The sequence below is a fragment of the Pseudopipra pipra genome, chromosome 24 (genome assembly GCF_036250125.1).
Source record: "Pseudopipra pipra isolate bDixPip1 chromosome 24, bDixPip1.hap1, whole genome shotgun sequence".
Classification (NCBI taxonomy): domain Eukaryota; kingdom Metazoa; phylum Chordata; class Aves; order Passeriformes; family Pipridae; genus Pseudopipra; species Pseudopipra pipra.
Genome location: NC_087572.1, coordinates 4,152,278 through 4,171,304, shown reverse-complemented (window position 1 = coordinate 4,171,304; position 19,027 = coordinate 4,152,278). Strand labels below are relative to the sequence as shown.

At 60.3% G+C, this 19,027-nt stretch overlaps 2 protein-coding genes and 1 non-coding gene across 8 annotated transcripts; 1 reads left to right on the top strand and 2 right to left on the bottom strand.

The window, feature by feature from the left end:
• Positions 1–760: 760 nt before the first annotated feature.
• Positions 761–7,316, bottom strand: TAF12 (TATA-box binding protein associated factor 12). 3 transcript variants are annotated; one of them, XM_064635219.1, is made up of 7 exons: positions 7,140–7,227; positions 5,980–6,125; positions 4,185–4,436; positions 2,986–3,063; positions 2,151–2,265; positions 1,895–1,983; positions 761–1,230 (listed from the first exon to the last, which is right to left on the bottom strand). In XM_064635219.1, exons 2-7 carry the CDS (start codon positions 6,046–6,048, stop codon positions 1,195–1,197), a joined length of 639 nt encoding a protein of 212 aa, XP_064491289.1. In that variant the 5' UTR covers positions 6,049–6,125; positions 7,140–7,227; the 3' UTR covers positions 761–1,194. The 3 variants fall into 3 exon arrangements, with proteins under 3 accessions (XP_064491289.1, XP_064491288.1, XP_064491290.1); XM_064635218.1 differs by lacking the exon at positions 5,980–6,125 and having other exon boundaries at positions 7,140–7,316; XM_064635220.1 differs by lacking the exons at positions 5,980–6,125; positions 7,140–7,227 and adding an exon at positions 4,944–5,936.
• A 287-nt stretch (positions 7,317–7,603) lies between these two features.
• Positions 7,604–7,731, top strand: LOC135402403 (U11 spliceosomal RNA). The gene has a single exon (XR_010425113.1). It is a non-coding gene; the product is annotated as a U11 spliceosomal RNA (small nuclear RNA).
• A 677-nt stretch (positions 7,732–8,408) lies between these two features.
• Positions 8,409–18,840, bottom strand: LOC135402239 (discoidin, CUB and LCCL domain-containing protein 1-like). 4 transcript variants are annotated; one of them, XM_064635208.1, is made up of 15 exons: positions 18,666–18,840; positions 15,403–15,624; positions 13,017–13,193; positions 12,574–12,625; positions 12,318–12,390; positions 12,063–12,196; positions 11,888–11,925; positions 11,571–11,765; positions 10,801–10,925; positions 10,551–10,719; positions 10,350–10,442; positions 10,092–10,182; positions 9,898–9,935; positions 9,620–9,736; positions 8,409–8,889 (listed from the first exon to the last, which is right to left on the bottom strand). In XM_064635208.1, exons 1-15 carry the CDS (start codon positions 18,703–18,705, stop codon positions 8,525–8,527), a joined length of 1,929 nt encoding a protein of 642 aa, XP_064491278.1. In that variant the 5' UTR covers positions 18,706–18,840; the 3' UTR covers positions 8,409–8,524. The 4 variants fall into 4 exon arrangements, with proteins under 4 accessions (XP_064491278.1, XP_064491277.1, XP_064491276.1 ...); XM_064635207.1 differs by lacking the exon at positions 18,666–18,840 and adding an exon at positions 18,405–18,538 and having other exon boundaries at positions 13,017–13,154; XM_064635206.1 differs by lacking the exon at positions 18,666–18,840 and adding an exon at positions 16,224–16,974.
• Between the last annotated feature and the right edge of the window lie 187 nt (positions 18,841–19,027).

Here is a 19,027-nt window from a genome sequence, read left to right as displayed (position 1 = left end):
TTCCTGGGGAAGCAGCAGTGCTTAGGCTGCCCTTGGAAAGGGTGGAATGCCCAGGTGAGACTTCAGGCACCAGCAGAAGTGGGTGTCACCCCTCTTCTCTCTCCTGTACTGACCAAGTCCCAAATCATAAAGCCCTAAATTCTTTAAATCTTCCCAAATACAATTAGAAATAAAAGATTTATTATGTAACTCAGGTAATATCTGATTATCACTCTGGCTCAGGACCTGCCTGAGTCCAAAGCAAAAATCCTTCTGGTCTAGAAGGGGCTGGAGGGGAAGCCACAGGAGGACAAGCTGAACTTGGGTTGCTCAACCTGGAGCAGAGCAGACTGAGGGCAGAGCTCAGCAGGGGCTGCAGCTCCTCCCGAGGGGCAGCTCCAATCTCTGCTCTGGGGGAGCAGGGACAGCACCCAGGGAACGGCTGGAGCTGTGTCAGGGCAGGCTCAGGGTGGATCTCAGGCAAAGGTTCTTCCCCCAGAGGCTGGTTGGGCACTGCCCAGGCTCCCCAGGGCAGTGGGCACAGCCCCAAGGCTGCCAGAGCTGCAGGAGGGTTTGGACAACGCTCTGAGGGACAGGGTGGGATTGTTGGGGTGTCTGTGCGGGACCAGGAGTTGGATGGATGATCCTTGTGAGTCCCTTCCAGCTCAGGATATTCCATGATTTTGCTCCCTTTAAATCCCCAGGAGAACTCCCACCAGTGACACAACCCCTGCCACCCCTCTGCAGTGCTGCCTGAAGAGCACGAGCCCGTGCCAGGAGCTTAGATTAATAATTTCTTTATTCATGTAAAACAAACGCAAGTATTTATATAAACACTGACATTACAAAGTACTGGAGCAGGAAGGAGGAAACAAAAACCTCTACAGATGCTTCTAATACTGTCCCACACATGACCAAACGCTCTGTCCCTTGGGTAATCAATCACTTGTACGAGAAACCACTTTCAAGTCACAAATAAAAGTCTCTCCTTGAGATACGTCGCGCTCTGAGGAGGAACAAGGAAAGGGGCAGAGAGTGTTTTTGGCAGATCTCCTCGTAGAGTCAAGATATTGCTGCACCATTAATAAAAAATAGATGCTTCTCTGTAAAGCACTAAAAAAAAAAAACATCCCACGGGTGACATCGTGGAGGCTTCAGTGGAGAGGCAAAATATCCCAAACTGCACTGGCGGCGTCTCCCAGCTCTGCCCAGGGGCTATTTCTTGGTGGTTTTGCGGATCAGTGCCATCCTCTGCAAGAAGGAAAGGGAAAAACGTGGGAAGCTGAGCAGCTCAGAGCAGGTGACTGCCCAAACCAGCTGCAGCCGTGCAGGAAAGAGGCATCCCAGATGCTCTGGGGACGCTGCCTGACCTGCTCCCACACAGGTCTGTCAGGTCTGCTGGAATCCTAATGGGGTCCCAGGCTGGAGCCAGGGGAGAAGGAAGTGTCTGTGCTGCTCCACTCGGCACCCTGGGGCAGTGGGATCAAACCCCACCTCAAGGCCCCCCCTCTGTGCCCAGTGGGAGCTGCAGCATCACCCAGGAACCCTCCAGCTCCTTCCTGGCTCTGACTGTGCACTTCAAAAGCAATGGATTAATTCACTTTAAAGCAAAATTAAAGGTGTTTTCAGTCCCTTTGCACAAAGACAGACAAATCTGCCAGGGGCAGCTGAGAAGTGCCTGTGTGCAGCTCCCAGCTGGTTTTAACCCTCCCAAGCTGGGCTGGCCCTCAGACTTGTGCTCTTAGGGCACAGTCAGCACTGCAGAGGAGCCACAGCAACCTCAACCCTCTCTGCACTAACAGGCCAGGAGGATCTGGGAGTCATTTCAAGCCCAAACCACTTGGAGGAGGCCACAATTTCACCACCTTCCCCGTTATCAGCCACGTGATTCCCAGCGTTGTGAGGGCTCCTTTACCTGTTTGTGAGCTTCTGTAGTGCAGGCTTTTTTGTAGGGCCTGATTTCTTCAGAACCAAAGCCCGGGATCCACATGTTCCACTGGCGCTCTGCAATCACAGAAGGCTTTGGGTTGGGAAGGACCACAGAGCTCATCCACTTCCAACCCCCTGCCACGGGCAGCGATGCTTTACCCAGCCCAACACCACAGCCTGACTTCAGGAAGTGCCCCCTGGGTCTCAGCTGAGGGGAAAAAACACACGTAAAACTCACTCACCAAGGTGCAACTGGACGTCTTTGACCTCCAGGGTGTTGGACTTGCGGTGCCGCGCGAGCTGGCAGGCGGCGGTGACCACGCTCTCGATGAAGTCATCGGCGATCTGCAGCAGCATCTGGGGGGAACAAGGGCCACAGCCAGCCTGGTCAGCTCAAATCATGTGGGAGGGATGAAAACGAGCCCTCAGAAGTTGGTATTTAGAAGCGTGGAATGCTCTGAGTTGGAAGAGACCCACAGGGATTATGGAATCCGAGCCCTGGCCCTGCACAGACACCCCAACAATCCCACCCTGTCTCTCGAAGTGTTGTCCAAATACTCCTGGAGCTCTGGCAGCCTTGGGGCTGTGCCCACTGCCCTGGGGAGCCTGGGCAGTGCCCAACCAGCCTCTGGGGGAAGAACCTTTGCCTGAGATCCACCCTGAGCCTGCCCTGACACAGCTCCAGCCGTTCCCTGGCTGCTGTCCCTGCTCCCCCAGAGCAGAGATCGGAGCTGCCCCTCAGGAGGAGCTGCAGCCCCCGCTGAGCTGCACACCAAGTGCCCTCAGCCACTCCTCATATGGCCCCTCCTGACCCTTCACCACCTCAGTGTCCCTCTTTTATGTCCCTCTGTTATGGTTTTTGTATCTTTTCTGCATCGTGGTGCCCCAAACTGTATTTCTCCCAGGACTGTATTTCACAGCTTTTTGCAACAGACCCATTTTGGCACTGGGACACAGAAAGACAGGGATGCCTGAAGGCTGCAGGAGAACAGAGAGGTGTCAAATGAATCGTGGAAATGTCTGTGAAAACACCCAGATTAGCTCTTTCTGCAGCCCCTGCCGTGGGTTGGTACCCACCTCCTCCACATCTTCATCCAGCTGCTCGTTGGGATCCACCTCACGCACCAGGTCCTGCAATTTCTTCTTGGTTAAAACCTGAGGGTGTGGGAGAAGAAGGATTTACTGCCCTGCTCCAGCAAAGCAGCAGCACTGCCACAAACACCCCCTCCCCCGTGCTCCCAGGGCCCAGGTCACACTGTTGACACAGTCTATCACCTCAGGAATGGCAGGGATAAGGAATATCAGGTGTTAAGGAGTCATTTGGGAGCACCAGGGGTTTGCTCTGGGCAGAGAGGGGAATGCAGCAGCCAGGATAAATATCTCCAGCACCAAACTGGCACCAAAATGCTGCTGGCAAGGGTGGGGGGAAAAGCAAAACTACAACTTTTAAGAGGAAGAGAGCAAGTGTAAGCAACATATCAGTGACTAAAGCTGTGCTCAGGGCACGAGGGAAGTATTTCCATGGCTCTAGTGCTTATCAGCTTTAGTGCTTCTCATGGAAAACAGAGATAGGCGAGTGCTGGGTTATCCCAGGGCAGCAGCCAAACGTGGCAGGGAGCAAAAACCACACTGGGCTTGACCAACAGGATGCTGAGTCTTAAAAGATCTGGATGGAAGTTGTCAGCCTACTCAGGTGATCCAGGCACAGGTGGGAAATTCCTGCCTTTCCTGGTTCCCTCGCTGCTGTGCCTGTGTTTGGGGGGGGTCTGGTGCAATTCCTGAGAGCCCCAGTGAAGCCATAAGGGAGCAATCCCAGGGCAGCAGCTTGTTTCGTGCACATCAAAGCCTCCAAAGGTTGGAAGGGACCTTAAACCCACCTTATTCCACCCCCTGCCATGGGCAGGGACACCTCCCACTAGCCCAGGTTGCTCCAAGCCCCGTCCAACCTGGCCTTGGACACTTCCAGGGATGGGGCAGCCACAGCTTCCCTGGGCAACCTGTGCCTCACCACCCATTTCCCCCCAAATTCCTCCCATTTAAACCCCATTTAAAAAGAATTTCCCCCCAATATACATTTTCCTGAGACTGCAAAACCCACAGCATCCATTCCACCGGCCTGGAAGCAGCTGGAAGAACTCCAGGAAGAAGTTCTGTTCACTCGGTAACTGACACTTTAACAGACACAAAGTATTTGCTGGTGATTTAAGGAGGGAGAAAGGAGCCAGGGGCAGGGCTGAGCATCATCCCTGTTGTCCTGGAGTCAGGGATGGAATTACCTGGTTGCTCTCAGGGCTGAGCCTGCCCCCTCCACTGGGTGTTCCAGGCATCTTGGCCACGGTGGTGCTGTTGGCCATGGAGCTCTGGGGGGGGGTGCTGGCTGGCTCTGGCTTGATGGAGGAGAAGTTGGAGAGGTTGATCAAGGTAGAAGGGCCAAACTGGTTCATAATCTGCTGGGCTTTAGATTTTAGGTCATAAAGCTTGTCCAGGTCCTGCTTCTTCTTGGGATTGTGGGGACCCAAACCAATCAACTGGGAAAGGAAAGGAAAGCCAGAGTTAGAGGTAGACAGGGAGTTCAGCGGGGTGGACAGGTCTTTGTCCTGAGAAAACTGGAGTTTATAGAAGATCGGGAGTCTCTGGACACAGCAAGAAGGGAGAAGTGATGTTTAAGTAGACGAGAAAACCTTCCCTGGTGTGTGGAAGATGAAGTTTCCCAGAAGCACAGGCCAGTGACAGCAGCACTGACCCACCCACCCCCTCACCCCTCGGGCTGAACCCCCCCACTCCCACCCCGCTCAGGGCCTTCCTGAACCCACTTCCCACAGCCAGCTTTGAGGAACAGGCCACACACTGCAGGGGTCTCAGGAGAAGGCAGGGCTCAGCCTCCCTGGAGTCTCATTTTTGGTAGCACCAGGCTGCCAGCCCGGCCTGCAGCGACCCCTCCACGTGGGACTGACAACAGAGGGTCCATTTTGGGTGCTGAGAGCAGAGTCTGGGAGCTCAGAGGGGCAGGAACACGTGTGTGTGTGTGCCCACACCTGCCCATCGTTCCTCCTGCACTGGGCAACCAACAGCCACAGGAAAAGGACTGGGATTTATGGAGCTCCTGAAGGTGAACCAGAAGTGGGCTGTGGTTACACAGATCCTCCAGGTGCCTGAAGTGTCTCAGGTTCTTGGTCACAGACTGACCAGCTCCTCCTCTGTTCCATGGCTGGGAGGCTCTAAAGCTCAGGCTGGGTGAAGTTTTGCTCTGTCCTCACTTTGCTCCACGACAGGAAACTCATGCAAACCCTGCACCTCCCACTGCCACAACCACCACAGGCAGCAGGGATGGGCCTCTCACAGGGAAGGAGAGTTCAGGGAATGGTTTGATGGCAAAACCCCTTGTGGAAGGGACAGAGGTGGGTGGAAAACAGCAGCTGAGGCTGAACTTACAAAAGAAGAGTCTGTTTAACCAGCTTTACAGGATGTTCACACAGAGTGTCTGCCCCCTGAGCCACAAACAGACATTTCCCCCTCATCAGAGCAAGCCTGGTTAGTCTGGATTAGTTAAACCCACACCAGAAAGCACACAGGAACACTCAGAGGCAGCTGCTTTAGTGCTTCACTCCAAGGCACACTCATGCACCTGCAGACAGGGATTTATACCCCAGACACCCTCCTGCACTGCCCTCAGCAAGTCTCCAGCTCAGTTTTAACTGGATTAATGATGGAAAACCACGGCACTCACACCCTGAACCCCCTCAGCTGTACTTGGGGCCGAGGAGCTCAGCACAAGACCAGGAGGGACCTCCAGTCTTGGTTTTAGCTGGAGCTCGTCTCAGGCTGTTCACCCCACTCCTCACTTCCCAAATCCACCCAGCAGGAATTCCTGCCCAGCATGCAGGGCAGGGAGCACCCAAACCCTGGGGCAGAGAGCCCCAGAACCCTCAGGAAGAAGCACAAAGTGGTTTTGCTGGTTTATTCCAGGATCTTACCGCACCCTCCATGTGCTGCCAAGATCCCTGGACACAAAACCCGCGGGATGAGCAGGTTCCCAGGGCAAATCCCACATGCCAGCCCCGTTTTACTTACAGCTATCTGAGTGTCTAGATCTTTAATTACATCAGCAACTGCTGTGGGCCCAGAGGGTGCAGAGGCCATGGCCCACAGCCTTCCCAGGGTGTCACCAGCCAGCAGGACCTACTCTGGCCTCCTCCTCTTCCACACAACTCCCAATCCTACAGGAACACCAGATATTTTTTTTGGTATCACCCATCCTTTATCAGATGCTGAGAGGAAGCAGTTTCACACGTTGTCCTCACTACAGGGCCAAAGGTTTCTCTGACAGATCACACAGTGGCTGCTGCAGAGGAGGAGCATCCCACGGGACCCTGAAGAAATATATGGCCAAATTCCTCCTTCTTCTGCCAGGAAATGGGAGTATCCTGGTGCCCGCTGGCGTGCAGGTGAGCCCAGGCCCCACAGCAGCAGGTCCCTCCAGGGCAGGAGATTTGGGGGCAGTGACAACTGGGACTGGTTCAGCTCTGGGGCAGCACAGGGTTAGAGCTGCAACTAAAATCCATGTTAATGCCTAACAGCACATTCCCTGGAGGGCTCAGGGGGCTCCCATTTCCATCAATCACAATGATTTTCACATCTAAATACAACCACAGAATCATGGAATGGTTTGGCCTGGAAGGGATGTTAAAGACTACCCAAGTTCCACCCCTTGCCATGGGCAGTCACACCTTCCATTAGCCCAGGTTGCTCCAAGCCCCATCCAACCTGGCCTTGGACACTTCCAGGGATGGGGTAGCCACAGCTTCTCTGGGCAACCTGTGCTAGTGCCTCACCACCTTCACAGGGAACAATTTCTCCCCAGTATCCCATCTAACCCTGCCCTATGGCAGTGGGAAGCCATTCCCCCTTGTCCTGTCCCTCCATCCCTTGTCCCAAGTCCCTCTCCAGCTCTCCTGGAGCCCCTTTAGGCACTGGAAAGAGCTCTAAGTTCTCCCTGGAGCCTTCCCTCCTCCAGGCTGAACACCCCCAGCCCTCAGCACTCAACACCCCCACGGGGATGGGACCGAACCCCCTCCCCGTGCTGAGCGCGCCGGGCGCCGCGGGGGCAGCGCGAAGGTCACCGAACGCCACCGGCACCGCGCAGCGCGCCCGCCCCGGGGCTTCCTCCCACACTTGCAGCCGTGTCGAGCCCCCCGGAGGCTCCGTGAATCTCGCCCGGGTATCCCCCGTACCTCCCCATGACCCGCGGCCGCTCCGAGGCCCCGCCGCGCTCCCTCCGCCGACACCGGGGCAGCGCTTCCGCTTCCGGGCGCGCCTCCGCCAATCGGGGGCGCGTCCGCCCCCTGCGCGCGCGCGCCTCCGCCAATCGGGAGCGCGTCCGCCCGTGCGCGCGCCGAGGCGCTCCCGCCAAAGGCACCCCCCCCCCTTTCCAACTCCGAGCGGCCACAGGGGAGGGGGGGCGCGCCCAGCATGCCCCGCGCGGTTTGCATAGCGCCGGCCATCGCGAACAGCGCGGAAATGGCGCTTTTTTAGGCGAAAAACAGCACGAATGGCGAAAATAAAGGGAGAAACGCAGGGAGAAAGGATGACGGAGCAGGGGTACACGCATTGTTTAGGCGGTCGTTCCCGTGCCTCGCCCTGACCTCAGCGGCGCTCCGGCGCTTTGCCCTGCGGGGCGGGCGGGGGCGGAGCTCTTAAAAAGGGCTTCTGCCGTGCGTGGCACGGGGGGGCCTCGCGCCGCCCCCGCGGAATCGACATCAAGAGATTTCGGAAGCACAATTTTTGTGAGGGGGGCCGCCGGTAACCGCCCGTTCCGGCGCCCCGGTACCGACACTGTGGAACGGCAGAGGCGTGGGGGAGCGGGACGGGGGCTGGGTCGATGCGCTGGCTCCGGCAGTGCCCCGGTTCCGGAGCCGCGGCCACCCCACGGTGTCGGGCTGTGCCGTGCCTGAGGTACCGGGACTGACGGGACGGACCATCGTGTGACACCTCGAACATGTGGGGCGGTCCCTGTGACACCACGGACCAGTGGGTGATGCCGGACGGTCGCTGCGACATCCCGGGTATGCGGGATGATCCCGGACCGGCAGGATGGTCCCTGTCACATCCCGGGTATGCGGGATGATCCCGGACCGGCAGGATGGTCCCTGTCACATCCCGGGTATGCGGGATGATCCCGGACCGGCAGGATGGTCCCTGTCACATCCCGGGGCATATGGGATGATCCCGGACCGGCAGGATGGTCCCTGTCACATCCCGGGGTATGCGACACCGATCGCTGTGACACCGCAGACCGGCAGGAGCAGAAGGACCATCCCTGTGACACCCCGGACGGGCAGGACGGTCCCTGTGACACCCCGAACCGGTGGGAGCAGAGGGACCATCATGGTGATGCCTCAGAACGGAGGGACCACCCCTGTGATACCCCAGATGACCCAGGATGATCGCTGTGACACCCCGGACCAGTAGGAGGAGCACATACATGCATCTATCTATATAAATATATATAATATATATATTTAAATAGGATTATTCTTTAAAAAAGCCCTCCGGGGACCGCGGGGAAGCTCCCTCCCCCGCACATCCTCCCCCCCTCCCGGTACCGTGCTCCCCCTCCTCACAAGGCTTCGTGATACACGTGTGCGAGGGGACCGTCCCCGCGGGACCCCTCGGGGCAGGGGCTGCCAGTCCGCTCCTCCCCGGGCCGCGGGGCGGGGGTCCGGTACCGCGCCGGGGGGCACCCGGGGGGCCCCGCGATGCCGCAGGGGCTGCGGCGCGTCCCGGGGGGCTCGGGCTCGCTGAAGGGTGTGGCGTACTCGGGCTCCGGGGGCAGCGGCTCCGCGTACTCGTGGTGCTTCCCTGGCACGTCGTAGTGGCTCAGGACCAGCGGCAGCGTGTAGCCCTCGTCCAGGAGCGGCTTGAAGGTGGAGGGACCCGTCTGGCTGCTGGGGCTCACCTGCACCAGGTCTGGCTCGGCGTACTCTGAAAGGGGGCTGCGCGGTCAGGGGGGCGTGGGGCTGGGACAGGGGGGTGGGGGGGGTTGAAAAAGTGGGTGTGTTTGGACCCCCGGGGCTGGGAAAAGCTGTGCCAAAACCAGGGGTAGGATGCCCGCCCCATGGACCCCACATCCCTCTGGCCCAGCACAGAGAAGGGCTCCTGGTGCCACCTGGCCACCCTCCAATACCCACAGCTGTGATTGAGATGGAATTATTTATTATTATTATTATTATCATTATTATTATTATTATTACTACTACTACTGCTACCATCTGCTATTATTGTTGTTATTAATATTATTATCGTTGTTATTTATCATCCTTATTATTAATGTTGTTCTTATTATTTATTATTATAGCTGTTATTTATTACCCATATCATTATTGTTGTTATTATTATTTAGTAATAGTATAGTTATTGCTGTAATTATTGTTATCATTGTTGCCATTGTTATTATCCTTATTTATTATTTATTATTCTTTATTACTGTTTATTATTCTTTTATTATTCTGTTATTATTATTGTTACTACTATTATAAAATAATAAGCCCCAAAAGGGTCTCCCTTTTGCATAGGACTGTGATGCAGGAGGGGTTGGACCAGAACGGGAAGGGGAGAGGAATGGACACCCCAGAGTGTCCCCAGGGTGCAGTGGGGGAGACACGGGCCTGACTCTGGGCTGGGGGACCTGTTTGCCCCCCACTGTCCCTGTTACCTGGGGAATGGGTCCGGCTGAGGTCTCCTGGTGCAGGTGCCGTGGGGAACAGGGCCAGGCTGGGGGGCTGCAAGCTCTGCAGGGAGCACACCTGGCTTGACTCCAGCTTGGGGTACCCTGGGCAGGGAGCAGAAACCCCTGTTTGTCCCAGGCTGTCACCTGGACAGGTCCCCCCAGGAAGGGGGTGGCTCTGGGCTCAGCAGCAGCACCAGTTAAACCAGCTGCACCCCATGGCCCACAGGACTCCTGGTTCTGGGGAGGGCTTGGGGACCCTTTACCTTTTGTGATCCCACAGTTCAGCTCTGCTGCTGATTTCCTGCCAAGGGGAGAAGCAAGGTGGGGTGAGGGGTCCCAGGCACCTTGTGCCCACCATCACCCACCTCCTCCCACCCTCTGAGTGAGCAGCTGAATGAAGCTGCCACATTTTGGGAAGGTGATGCCGGGTAAAAGTGGGGGGCAGGATGGGACCCACCTTTTCCTATGGCAGAGGAAAGCCAGGAGCAGGAGGACGGAGCAGAGGAGCACGAAGCCACCAATGAGCAGCATCACCAGCAGCGTGGAGCCTGGGGAGGGAGGGCACATCAGCCCATCCCACCCCTCTGCACCCAGGGGTGCCAGGAGCCCACCCGGGGCCCCCAGAAGAGAAAATCAACGTGTTGTCACAGGGGGATGAAGCCCCAGTGGCACCGGGAGCACCACAAGACGATCCTGTGCCCCTCATGGCACCCACCTGCCTTCTCCGGGTCCAGGGCAATGCCAGGGATGGGGGTGTGGGTGGACAGGCGGCTGGTGGGCACAGGGACCTCCTTGGGGACACTGGGCACTGCGGGGCAGAGCGGGGACCGTGACTGTGGGAGCAGCACTGGGGAGGCAGCGGTCCCGGGAGGGATGTTTGGGATGGGGGGGTGTGGGATCCTCGGGAAGGGCTCACCATAGGGCCGGGGCGCACGGACCCGCGCCAGGGGGCAGCCCACCAGGGCCACCTTGAGGGCCACGCGCTGGTGCCACCTCTGGGGTGTGACACGGACGTAGCGGGCAACGATGGGGGGGATGAAGGCATTGGAGACCTCCCCGTGGCTGTCAGCATTTCCTTCAAAGACCTGGAGAGGGCAAAGAGCTGCCAAAGCTGAATATCCACAGGCAGGGGGTCTCAGCCCCTCTGCTGTCCCCTCCATGCCCACCTTGTCCTCCTGGCTGGCACTGCCCCTGTAGGGTTTCCAGTTCTTCCCATCACGGCTGGAGGAGACCCGGTAGGACGTCACGTAGTAGTCCCGTAGCTGCTCGGAGGAGCCCTTTGTGATGATGCCTGTGGGTGCAGGAGGGGGGTCCCCGCTGTCAGTCACGGGGTGCAGGACTGGGGAAGAGCTTGGGGCAGGGCTGGAATAACCCCCATCTCTTGGACATCCACACTCCAGCCGGGAAAGGAGGAGGGCAGGACATCACCCAGCGGAGGGGGGTCCCTCTGACCCCGGGAAGGGGTTTGGGTGGCAGATTCCAGCACGGGACCCCCCCCCCCCGCCGCTCTGCTCCCAGCAGCCGATAACCTCCGGCCCCGGCTGCCAGCCCCACATTCCTCCCTCCTCCAGCCTCCGGGCGGACAATGTGCCCATTTTCCTGGCCGGCCGCCGGCGCACAAAGCCCCTGCTCTGGGCAGGCTCCGAAGCACAAAAGGCGCTCGCTGGCACCAGATGCAAGAGCATAATATTAACTTGTTCGTCCCAGAAACTGCCGCGGATGAAGGAAGGGGGGGAAGAAGGGACAAAAAGGGGGACAGGGCACAGCCGGGGGGGAGTTGATTTGCTTTGTATCCCAGTAAAACCATGACACAAGGAGCTCCAGTGCGTCCTGGGAGTTGTGGGGGTGTGGTGTTGTGGAGATCAACGGGGCTGGCACCGTGTCACCACAGTGGTCAGGGTGGAGCGGGCACACGGGCAGCTGTTGTCCCCCTCACCTGTGACATTCCTGCGGGTGCCCAGGTCCAGCTCCAGCCAGGCGGTCTCAGCGCTGGGTTCGGCTGCCCAGGAGTGGCCAGCGGTGCCAAGTGCCGCCCGTTCGGCCACCCAGGCCCTGACCTGGCCCAGCACATCCACCTCGTGCCACCAGGATGAGGCGTTGAAGGCGGCCACCTCCAGCACATCGTCACAGGCTGGGGACAGGAGGCGGCAGGCTGGGAAGTCAGGACCCCCAACCAGGCGTGGCATGGGGGTGGCACTGGGATTGGCAGCCCAAATAGTGCCTTAATTTCAGGGGGAGTGGGACAAAAAGTACCTTTGTGGAATACGAGTCGCTTCTCGGAGAGGGATCCCCTGTGGGGAGGGAAGCAGGGGCAGCATCAGGCTGGTGAACAAGCCCGGGGGGGTTTGCAATCGAGGGCTGGCTGTTCCATGTGACAGCACAGGTGGCTCCCACAGCCGGGCGTGGGGTGCAGCCCCTGCTCACCCACCTTTTGGAGTGGAGCCCGTTGGCAAAGGCTGACTCATAGAGCGTGATCCCCTTCTCCCGGGACAGCGTGACCTGCCCGCCCAGCTCGTCCGCGATCACCCCGGCGTGCACGGCGGCCTTGCACAGCACCGAGGTCTGCAGGGAGCAGGGGGTCAGAGCAGCCCCCACAGGGCACCCCGAGGCCCATCCCACCCCCGGGGGGCTGCTGGGGGTGCCAGGCAGTGGCCACACGTGCTGGGGACTGTCCCACACTTACGTCCCGGTAGCCCTGGCTGGGGTTGCCCCAGATGTCCCCGTGGATGTCCTTGCAGCCCGCAGGGCAGTACACGCTGAAACACACAGCAAGGGGGGGTCAGGGCTTGCTCTGCCCCTCTTCACACCCTCTCTGTTCCCCATCCCACTGCAGCTGCACCCCAAGAGCCCTGGGAGAGGGATGGGGTGAAACCAGGGCTGATGGGAACTGCCAGGGTGGGGACACCAAAGCAGGACCACTCACCCCCCCAACCACTCACCTGATGTGCTCCTGGGTGTAGTGGGTGCCTCGAACCAGGCAGGAGACCAGGTCTGCAAGGCAGGGACACCCCAGGGTGAGGGACCCCCACCCACCCCACAACACCCACCCACCTCTGCCCAAGGGCACCCCATTCCCATGCCCTTCCCAACCAAATCCTGCTCCACGTTTGGGTTTTCCACCCCATATCCCCATGTCTGGAGGGGTAGGGTTGGTCCCTGCAGCTGTGCCACCATCTAGAGTGGCTCTGTTTGATACTGGCCACCTGACCTGGGGGTGTCCCATGTTGTGCCCCCAGTCAGGGAGAACATGGATATTCAGGGCAATGGGAGCCCACCCAGGGGTCAGCAAGGAGCTCCCTCCACCTCAGGCCGTGCCCCCCTCCATGGGCCAAGACACATCCTAGGGGGGGTCTCTGCACCCCCAGGGGATGCCCCCCCTCACCTGGGTGCTGAGAGGTGGCATAGGACAGGAGGAGGCCTCGCCCCGAGCGGTGGCTGGTGCTGTTGAACAGGACGGTCACAGAGCTGGAGTTTGTCACCAGGAGCGGGGCAGAGGGGACGGAGTTCCTGCAGTAGGGCCCTGCCGCAGGGACGGGGCCGTGGAGAGGGTTGGGGCTCCCTGGGGACAGGTGAGGGCACACAGACCCCAGGGTTTCACCTCCCCCGGCTCAGCCCTCGCCAGGGCTGGGGCAGCTCAGGCATTTAGGTCCTGGGGTTGTCCCACACCCAGAGTGGCCCCATCCCCAGAGCAGTTAAATCCATGCCATGGAAGGACCTGGGTTGCAGCCCCCCTGATTGCCCCCTCCCCTCCACACTGTCCCCCCACAGCCACAAGCAGCACGGGGGGGGGGGGACACAGCCCCCAGATGAGGGCATGGGAGCTGGATCAGGTTCCTGGGGGGTACCCCAAGATGTCTCCTGGGATGGCATGAGCGGCCACCAGCCCTTATGGGGACCTGCCACCACATCCCCCACTGCCAGGGTTGGCACATGTGGCATCACCCCACGGGACCCCAAAACGGGGGCTGTGTCCCCTCCCCATCTCCCCTCTCACAGGCGCTGCCTCCTAAATCCCGCCCCCGTTTAATCCCCATTAATTTGCAATCTCCATCTCCCTGATTAAAACTTCGGCTTAGCAGGCAGGCAGGTTCCTTAGGGACATCCCTGGTCCCAGCTGGGGACCAGAGGTGGCCCCAATCCCCAGACTGCCATCATCCCACCCCCCCCCATCGCTCTGCTCTGTGTCACGTCCTTCACTGGGGTCTCGGGGTGCCCAGAGATGCTTTGAGCAAACACCATCCTTGTCTGGGGGACACGGAGCTGTGTCCCTGTGTCCCCATGGGGCTGGTGGTGACACCTCCCGTGGTGGCACAACGATGTGGGGTCGTGCCGTGCCTCAGTTTCCCCCACCCTGACTTGCACCCTCCCCCTGCCTGGGGTGAACTGAGAGCCCAGGGGACGTGGGACATGTGTGTGCAGGGATGTCACAGGGTCACAGACATGACAGGACGGGGGGCTCTGCACGATATGCAGATGAGACACGTACAGATTTCCCACCCACTGCCCCGGGTCGCTGCTGCCACCTCTGCATGGCTTCTGGGGACACCCTGGGACCCCTTGGCTGAGCCCCAGGGCTGGAGGCTGCCACCCCCACGGGGACCCAGCCACGTCTCCAGGCAGGATCAGGCCAGGGGCCAGACACTGGGGCTGAGTCAGCGGGAAGGAGCCCACGGCCCCCGCCTGCTCCGGCCGCTTCCCGAAAAACATCTGGGACTCCTCAAGGGCCGGCGCCGGCTGCGGGAGAGGGACCCCAGCCCTGTGTCACGCACTGGCACGGCCCTGGTGAGGGCATCCAAAGGGGCTGTGGGTGCCTGGCCACCTCCCCAAGCCCCCCAACACCTTCCCCAGCCTCCCGGGAGCATCCAAAGGGGGTCCCCCCTTTCCCACATTGCTCCGTCTCAGCCTGGGCCAGGAGGTCTCTTGGCTTTGGGGACAAACATGTCCCAGGGGGCAGGGACCTCACGTGCTCTCACCCCTCTGGATACCACCCCAGAAAAGGGTGAAAGCCCTGGAGAACAGGGAGAATTCCCAGTCCCGGGAGCAGATGTGGGTCCACGCTGGCTCCCTTCCATCCTGTATTTCCTGTCGTGTCCCCTGCCCCTCACCAGGGCTGCTCCTCCATCCCACCTCACCTGTGATGCTTCCCCCCACCCCCTCGACATTTTCCCTGGCACCCATCATGCTCCTGGTGCTGCCAAATCCCTCCAAGACCATTAAATCTCTCTGGGAAAATCCTGGAAGCGCTTGGGCAGTGGCTGGGCCGATGGAATTAATTCATCAGCAGCTGCACCTGGTCCCAGCTGCACATCTCCCCCCTTCCAGCTTGGCAATACCCCCCTCCTCAGGTACCCCCTTCCTCAAATATCCTCCTCCTTCGATAATCCCCTCCTTGGGTACCCCCCTCCTCAGATATCCCCATTCTCAAATATCTCCCTCCTTGGATGCCCCCTGTATTTGGGTACCTCCCTACTCAGGTACCCCCATGCCTGGATATTCCTCTTCCTTGGATAATGCACTCCTCAGATAACCCCCTGTACTTGGGTACCCTCATCCACAGGTATTTCCCTCTTTGGATAACTCCCTCCTCAGACATTCTCCTTCCTTGGATACCCTCATCCTCATATACCCCCTTCCTCAGATATACCCCTCCTCAAATACCCCCTTCCTTGGATACCCCTCCTCCCCTCCCCATGACAACCCCACACCCCACCCACAGCCCTGGGTGGGCTCTGCCTCAGCTTCCCCTCCCCATGGGACCTCCCCCTTACCGTAGGCAGTGCCAGCCTGGGGGTCGGAGAGCAGCAGGGAGCTGTGGGCACAGTGCTCCGAGGGTTCCAGATCCACGTCCCCGAACGCCAGGAGCAGGGAGGTGCCCAGGGGCGCCTGGAGCCGCCAGCGGCACATGGTGTGGTTGGGGTACGTGCCCGGGTAGTTCTTGGAGCTCAGGGTGCCACTGTGGGGTGCCAGCAGTGTGTGGCCACAGCCATTCCCTGTGGAGACACCAGGAAGGGCTCAGCTCCCCGCTGCAGTTTCCCCCCCTTGGTGTGACCCCCCCCTCAGCACCTTCAAATGGGTTTTCCTAGTCCAAAACATCTTTTTTTTTTGGGGGGTGGATTTTCTGGCCATTCCCCTGCACTGGGAGGGGGGGTGCTGGTTCACCAGCAGTGCTTAATTTTCAGGGAAGCCTTCAGCAGTAGATCTCCTTTTGAAAATTAAAAAAAAAAGGCAAGCAGCACTGCCTTTTAACCAGTTCATTAAGTAACATAACTCCAGACATCTTAGGGGGGAAAGGGAGGGGTTCCTAGATTCATCCCTGGGGGCATCCAGGGATGAAGCTGCCTCAGTTTCTCCCCACAGCCACCCAGCACTTCCAGCTCCTCTCTGTCCCCCAGGCCAAGACAACCCCAATTTGGGGGGACACAAAGGGATTCAAGGAGGAAATACCCCCATCCATGGGGCTGTACAGCCCTGGGCAGCCCCCCAGGACCCGCCTTGACCTTGAGCACGACCTTGGGCAGCTGCATCCCCACTGCCTCCTTCCCAGGGCGATGCCAGACCCACCACAAAAGGGGCTTTTCTCTGAGCTCACCGCCCCCAGGCACGAGGGAACATCCTGGAAACGAGCTGAAAGCGCCCGGTGTTGGGATCCAGACGGGACTTCTGGGCAGGGTTGGGATGCAGGGAAAGAGGGGAAGCATCGCTCAGCCGCTCTGTGTGGGCTGGGGGCATGTGGGGGTCCAGTGCCCACCCTCTCTCCGCCTCCCCAAAAAGCTGCTGCTCCTGCCAAGCATCCTCCTGGCACAGCCAGAAAGAAAAGGGATGGTGGGCAGGGTTTTGCCCAGCCTTGGCTCCCCTCGCCGTCGCCGGGAGACGGCACAAAGTGCCGGCAAGGGAAAACCCCGCAGGGATGAAAAGGGGGGGCGCCGGAGGTGGAAGATGCCAGCCCCCCTCCACGGAGCCCCCTCCCTCCTCCCCAGCCTGCGGGAAGGGCTGGAGGCCAAACTGGGGGGGTTCATCCTGTGGGACCGGGAGAAATCCCCAGTTTTCCCTCTGGATGCTGATGGAGCAGAGCTGGGAAGGATCAAACCTTCCAGGACTGAGGGTGGTGGAGGGGCAGTGGGGACCCCAGGGCTGCCGGGACAGTGGCTGCCAGAAGGGCTGCTGTGCTGGGGGGAGAGAAATTCGGGGTATTTCGGGGGAGTTTCCAGCAAGAAAAGGCAAAGCCGTTGGGATCTGCATGAAAAACCCTCCCTGCCCGGGACGGCCAGACCCCAGTGAACCCAGTCGGGGGTCTTGGATGGACCCCCTCCAAGCTCCATCTCCACGCTGGTGGGTGTGGAGGAGCTGGGGGATCCATTCCAGGAAAAAAAAACACCCCGGGAAAGGAAATCCTTGTTAAAAACATCCCGAGTGTGGCCAGCGCGTGCCGGGAGGGAATGCCAGAGATAAGCCACGCCAGAGATAAGCCGAGAGCTGCAGGCACTCCTGGGAATTCGGCTCCGGAGATGCTCTCGAGGGGCCAGGAATAGCCAAGACAGAGACACGGGGGACTTGCCCTTCCCTCCCCCCCAAAAAAAAACCTGAATTGCCAAAAAATGTGAAAACTGGGTTTCCGGCGGGCGAGGGCGAAGTCACGGCCGGGCCCCCGCTGGGCTCATTCCTGCCAGGGATTTGTTTGTTTTCTCACAGGATGCAGGAAAGACACAACAGGGCGATGCTCCGGGAAAAGCCCGGCACACTCCCGCCTCCGTCACGCCGCCGGCCCCGGGAAAGCTCCCCCGCGTCCACCAGCGGGTTTCGGATCCGCTGGAAACCCTGTGCAGGATGTGTCCCAAAACTGGATGTGTCCAACCTTGGGGGACGCAGCGGGACTGTGCCCCTGGTCATCCCGCCCTGGCCCCGTGCCTCAGTTTCCCTTCGCTGGGAACGATGCCTTGGGTGCCCCGTCCTTGTCTCTCCTCGCTCTTGGATGAGCTGAGGACAAGTGGCACCGGGAAACATCAACTTCGGGATGAGGTCTGGGTGAACATTCCCTCGGGGTCGTCCTGGACCCCGCGGGTGCAAATCCCACTGCCCCGCGGCATTCCTGGGATGGAGCCGCTGCCCGGCTCTCCCGACTGCGCACCGGGAGCGCCAGCGATCCTCTTAACCCGGGGATTAAGGGATCCTGGAGAAAGCCCTGGGGGCGGACGGAGCCGGGACCCCCGGGACCACTGGGACAGGAGGCACCGGGAGTGGGGTCAGAGGGAGCGGGGGGAACAGGACCGGGGTGATGAGGGGGGGTAGGGGCAGCGGGGAGTTCGTACCGGAGAAGGGGGATGGAGCGGACCCCGTCCCGTCCGGTACCGGGACAGAGGGACGGCAGGGACGCGGATCAGGACCGTGAGAGAGATGGATGTGCTCCATCCCGTCCGGTACCGGGACAGAGGGATGGAGGGGGCTCCGTCCCCGATCGCTGCTGGAGCAGAGGGATGGCAGGAACCTCGTGCCGGATCGAGACCGGGGCAAGCACACCGCGAGGACCCTGTCCCGGTGCGCTCCGCTCTGGACACAGCAGGGACCCGTTCCCGGGAGCCCATCCCGGTCCGATCCCGGCCAGGACACAGCGAGGAGCCGGTCCCGGAACTCACCAGGACAGAGAGCAGCCCCGTCCCGTTCCCCATCCCATACCCAGCCTTGCTCCCCAGTCCGGCGAGCGAAAGGGAAGCCCCGGGAGTTGCCGGTGGGACCGGGGACTCCCGGCGCCGGTGCCCCCCCAACCCGCACTCACCGTCCTGTGCGGCGGCCGGGCGCAGCCCCAGCGGGCCGAGCAGGAGGCAGCAGCGGCGGAGCAGCAGCGCCAGCGCCAGCGCCCGCGAGGCCGCCCCGCCGCCCGCCCGCATCCTCCTCCCGCCGCCGCCGCTACGGCCCCGCCGCGGCCCCGCCGCGCCACCGCCCCGGCCCGCCCCCCCCGCCCATTGGCTGCCTCCGCCCTGCCCTGCGTTGCTATTGGGTCATCTCTCTGTCAGCCATCCGCCCGTGCCACACCCACCGGGTAGAGCCCGCCCTCTTTCCGCTTCTCGCGCGGCCATTGGCTGCTGCCGCGCTTCCGCAATATTATTGGTCTGTCTTGCTGTCAGTCAGCCGGGACCGCCACGCCCGCCACGCTGCACCCGCCTGCTTCGCACCCATTGGCTGTCGCTGCCCGCCCCCGCATCGCTATTGGTTCATCTCGCTGTCAATCAAGCGGCGCCTCGCTGTTGGGGGAGCGGGGGGTCTGGCGCCGTGGGGGTCTCAGGGGTCGCAGTGTGGAGATGCCCGGTACCGCGTTCCACTTCTCGCTGCTTGGATGGCCGCGAGAGGGCGAGCACACCCCGCCGTGACCGCCCCGGCCCCCCTCATCTCGTGTGCCGG